The sequence below is a fragment of the Tauraco erythrolophus genome, chromosome Z (genome assembly GCF_009769465.1).
Source record: "Tauraco erythrolophus isolate bTauEry1 chromosome Z, bTauEry1.pri, whole genome shotgun sequence".
Taxonomy (NCBI): domain Eukaryota; kingdom Metazoa; phylum Chordata; class Aves; order Musophagiformes; family Musophagidae; genus Tauraco; species Tauraco erythrolophus.
In genome coordinates, this window is record NC_141496.1 from 51191940 (window position 1) to 51196444 (window position 4505).

The 4505-nt window shown below is 45.4% G+C and overlaps 1 protein-coding gene across 1 annotated transcript; it reads right to left on the reverse strand.

Annotated features, from left to right (window-relative positions):
* Nucleotides 1-210: 210 nt before the first annotated feature.
* Nucleotides 211-3773, reverse strand: LOC104374025 (U6 snRNA-associated Sm-like protein LSm5). Its single transcript, XM_086629625.1, has 5 exons — nucleotides 3728-3773; nucleotides 3049-3144; nucleotides 2782-2809; nucleotides 2066-2138; nucleotides 211-243 (listed from the first exon to the last, which is right to left on the reverse strand). The coding sequence occupies exons 1-5, from the start codon at nucleotides 3771-3773 to the stop codon at nucleotides 211-213; spliced, it is 276 nt and encodes a 91-aa protein (XP_086485751.1).
* Between the last annotated feature and the right edge of the window lie 732 nt (nucleotides 3774-4505).

Below are 4505 nucleotides of genomic sequence, written 5' to 3' on the forward strand. Positions count from 1 at the left end.
AGCATTATCATTAGCAACGCAACTTTCCTGAAGAGGAAATCCTGGTCTTTTATCAAATGCCAACTGCAAGAGTGTGTATACAAAAAAAAGCAAAACCAAAAAAGTAAAATAAACAAACCACCCACATCAAAACCCACCCATACCCCAAAAGTTCTATTTAGATTATATTTTTATATATAACATGTCTTCATAGATGACAACTGTATCAATTTATACTTCAGGTCCTTCTCCTCCAGGAACCAGCTATAAAAGAATAAGATAATTTTGTGTTAGTAGCATAGATTTGAATTCTACAAACCTATACGCGACAGTTCTTGCTTTACAGCATCTCAGTGGACGGAGACTTCACAGTAGACCACAAAAGTGGTTTTCAGATTCAATATTATCTTCGTCTCCCAACAGAGGAAGGCAGTTCCTGCCAGAGAAGCACATGCCAAAAGAATCTCCAAAACGCAACGAATGTTTAACAAAATACAAAGGAGCTGCTAGATAACACATATTTTGGATTTAGTTGTTGTTATTCACTTCAAGATGATTCTGTCTAGAAACACTACAGCTCATTTTTAAAAGGACAAAGAACACGCTTCCTTTCATGAAACATTCCTCCAGTTGCTGATTCTTCCCCAGACTGTCACTATACTGGGAAGTTGGTTTCCTCTTTCCAACTTCTATTGCTAAGCAGAGCTCAAAAACTAATAAAGAGCCTGAAACCTTTTACAGGCAGCAGGGAATAAGTCAGCACAGCAATTTCCTGTGAAGAAAGTACAGAATTGAACAATATAAAAAGAAATACAAACGGAAAAACATGAATAAGGGGAAGAAACAAGAGGATAACCATTCTTTTTACTGATAGATTCTTCATAATCAGCTGAGCACTTCTCAAGAGAAAGAGCTTCACTGCTTTTGGGACTCAAGTAAGAAAGTCTAAAGCAGAGCCTTCCTGACATGGCAAGATGTGTCCCCAAAAGACACATGATCTAATACAGAAACATGTCGATGTCTTGCTGAAAATTTGCACTCTTAAGAATCACCGGCTTCTGCTTCAAGAGCAGTATACCACCAGCTTAACTGGCTGGTAGTAATTTTTACTCCATACGAGAAGTCAGAACATGCACCGTCCTTTAAGGATGCCGAACAATCACCAAAGCAGAAAAAGGCTTTGAAATGACAAGTCATGATGGCACCTGCTCAGACACACAGTGAGGAGGTACAAGCTATCTTGTACCTACAGCAAAATGGAGATGATTTCTCATTCACATGGAGCCAACTTAGACTCAAGTCAGTCGTCTTCTTCTCTTTGCACAGAATTAGGAATGCCCTTATATAGAAGTCCAGATTTTGTAGCCACTTATACAGACGAGCAAAAACACTACTGTGAGTCTGCTTTTGTGGTATTTAGGAAGTCACAGAATTCAGCTTGGAGATGCGTGATCGTAATATTTAATTACTGTTTCAGTACTGATCTACATACATCAGCACATGATAAACTAAAAATGATACTGCTTCTCGTTTGGTATAATCCAACAGAGCTCCAGATTTTTTTTTTTCCCAGAGCATGTAGAAGTACAGCTCTCTGGGCATCACGTGGTACCATAATCACCAAATGACTCAAAGAGCTTGTAAGCATCCAGACTGCTGCAAACACATGATAATGGATGAAACGTAGGTGTATCCCACCCTACTTACTTATGCAGGCAAACACTCATGAGTTAAAAGCCACTGTATGAAGCGGCCTACAGAGTGGGAAACAAAGCCAGTGATCCCCTTGAAAACCTGAAGACCAGAAGAGCATTTACCAAAATAAAATTGGGGCCATGCCCTTTTAACATTTTGGGGGGTTTTTTTGATTGTTTGTTTTTGTTTTTTAAAAAGGCGTACCAAGTAAAGCAGTAAAATCATTTTTCCAGCGTAACTCTCACGCACACATGCCCCAGAAGCTACTTAAAAGTAGCTCATGTAATAGAACTGGCTGGAAAGCTCAGCTTGAAGTGGTCGAACTCAGTTACAGATTGATTTATAGGTACAGAAAATAAACACGTGCAGCCTTTTAACAGCGATGACTTACCATTGTTATATTATTTCCATTTAGCAAAATCTGGTCCAGCTTTGTGATTCTTCTGCCCTCAGGTGTAATCTCACTGAAGCAGCATTAGAAAACGTAAGTGAGGACACATAACCAGGGACAATGATTATAGAACTGACACAAATCTCTGTATTAAGATGACATTTGTGGGAACTAACAAATCAATTAGCCACACTGCAGTGTAACCTTGATAAACTGACCACCTGGGTGAAGAAAGTTACCTGGAAACTAAAAAGATCTATTGTACTAAACTGATCTCCTCAATACACAGAGATATCGATTCACCCTCTAAATCTTGGCAATTTCCTGAACACCACCAATACTCAAAATAGGTTTCAAATAACAACACGGCAGGACGAAGTAATACTCCTCCTTAAGTCTGCCAAATTTTTACATCTTTGCCTAGACCTTGAGGGAAACGTAAGGGCAAACAAACTACTTGAAAGTTCGATACGCAACCCATGCAAAATTAAGGCTACAAACTGGGAGTCTGATTACAAGTACAGATCATGCAACTGCTACTCTATGACGAGGCTGTCTGCAACAGATCGCCCTCCACAGATTAAGTCTAAAGTGTGAACTATTCACCTGGCAAGTATTCAGAAAATACAAACCCACTTTGCTTACGGATCTTACACAACGTTTCGCCTCAGGAACCTAAAAATTAAATAGCAGGAAGAGGCAGAAATAATACTTACAATTCCGTAACATCTTCTAACACCATATCTGAAAATCCAATCTCAAGGAAAATAAGGTCCGGAATTCCAAAATAAAAATATTTTTAAATATTTAAAGACACTTTCATTTTAAACCGAACTGTGATTTCACCTATAAAATAAAAATAAGAGTAACAGAATTAACCCATAAAAAAAAAAAGTTCTGTCCAGTGAACTCAAACCTATCGAAAGCAATAAATGAATTGAGCCAAAGCACAGACAGCTCTAAACATTTTCATCAAAGGATACTGACAAAGTCATCAAATCCTAGAAGCGTTCCAACGATTTCTTTATCGCTCTTCATCACAATATGAATGCGTGACCCTATGCATTTGTCCACAAGTTCTGTAAAGGAAAACAGTAAATTGAAAGGTACAAGACATTACTTTATAGAACAAAATCCCTGGCATTGTGATGGTAAAAAAGTAATTGCCACGGGCTAGGACTGGTAAAACCGGCAAAAATAAGGAGGGAAAAAAAAAGACACGAAAAGCATATTTTAAAGAAGTTTATTGTCACACTGCAGTGCCGCGAGCGCACAGGCGAGTTTCAGAGGCAACATCCCGGCGCGCCGCAGGAACACGTCCCCTCCAGGAGAACGCCTCGGCCACACCCGTCCCCAGCCGCCTCTGCTCCGCGCCCCAACCACGGCCCGCAGCCCCCGCCGGGCCGCCCCCGCGCCCCGCCGCGGGCCGGAGCCGCGCCGGTGACCGGCCCGGGAGGCCCGGGCAGCGCGAGGCGAGGCGAGGCGCGGTGCCCGCCCGCCTCCCCGCCCCCGCCGAAGCTTCCCGCCAAGCGCCGGCGCCGCTCGCGCCACCCCGGGGTGCCCGCGGACGGCCTCTCCCGCCCTCCCCGCCCGCCGGGATCACCCCCCGCTCCCCGCCCGGCCGCCGCCGCCGCGCGGGAGCGTCGCGGCGGCGCTGAATACCGAGCGGCAGCAGCTGAGACGGGTTGGTGGCCGCGTTGGCCGCCATGCTGCACCCAGACCTGACCAATCGCTGCCGCCGCCTGCGCACCTGAAGGGCCGCCCGCGGGAGCAGCCCGGCAGCCCCGACGAGCGGATGGCAGAGCTGGCGCCGCGTCCCTCCGCTCCGGCCCCGCCTCCCGGCGCCGCCCCGCTGCCGCCCTCGGCCCGCGCGTTCTCCGTGGAAAGAAAGAGTCGGAGTCGCGACAGCGGCGTCTCCTGGGAGCCGTTCGTGTTGAACGCATCCAGGTAGAGACTGAAAGGAAAAACCCTTTTTCTTCTCCCTTCTGCTCCCGCCGGCCCAGTCGGTACAACACCAACAGGGTGTCAATCCACCTTTCCAAGAAGTCTTCCCTTCACGCAGAGCCTGAGGGGGAGGGATTTTAGATGCTGATTTTATTTTTTTTTTTTTTTTTTTTCCCCAGATTTGCTCATTCGTTCGTAAGAGGGCTGTTGCGAGAAGGATTTTTGGAAGCCTTTTTGCCTATACACAGCTGGCTTGGAGCCAAAAAAACATCTGGCTGTTCAAACGTGCTTTGCCTGTTTAATGCGACAGCGTTCCATAAAATGGTATTTCAGCTTCGAGAGTCATTGCACGTTCTGCCACAGGGGAAAGTGCAGAGGAATCCAGCCCGAATCAACTCTGTTCTCCACCTTGGAGAGTGGTGCTGCCTCCACAAATGCAGTACCTTTGGAAGGATGCTGCCTCAACAAGTGCAATACCTTTGGAAGGATGACTAGC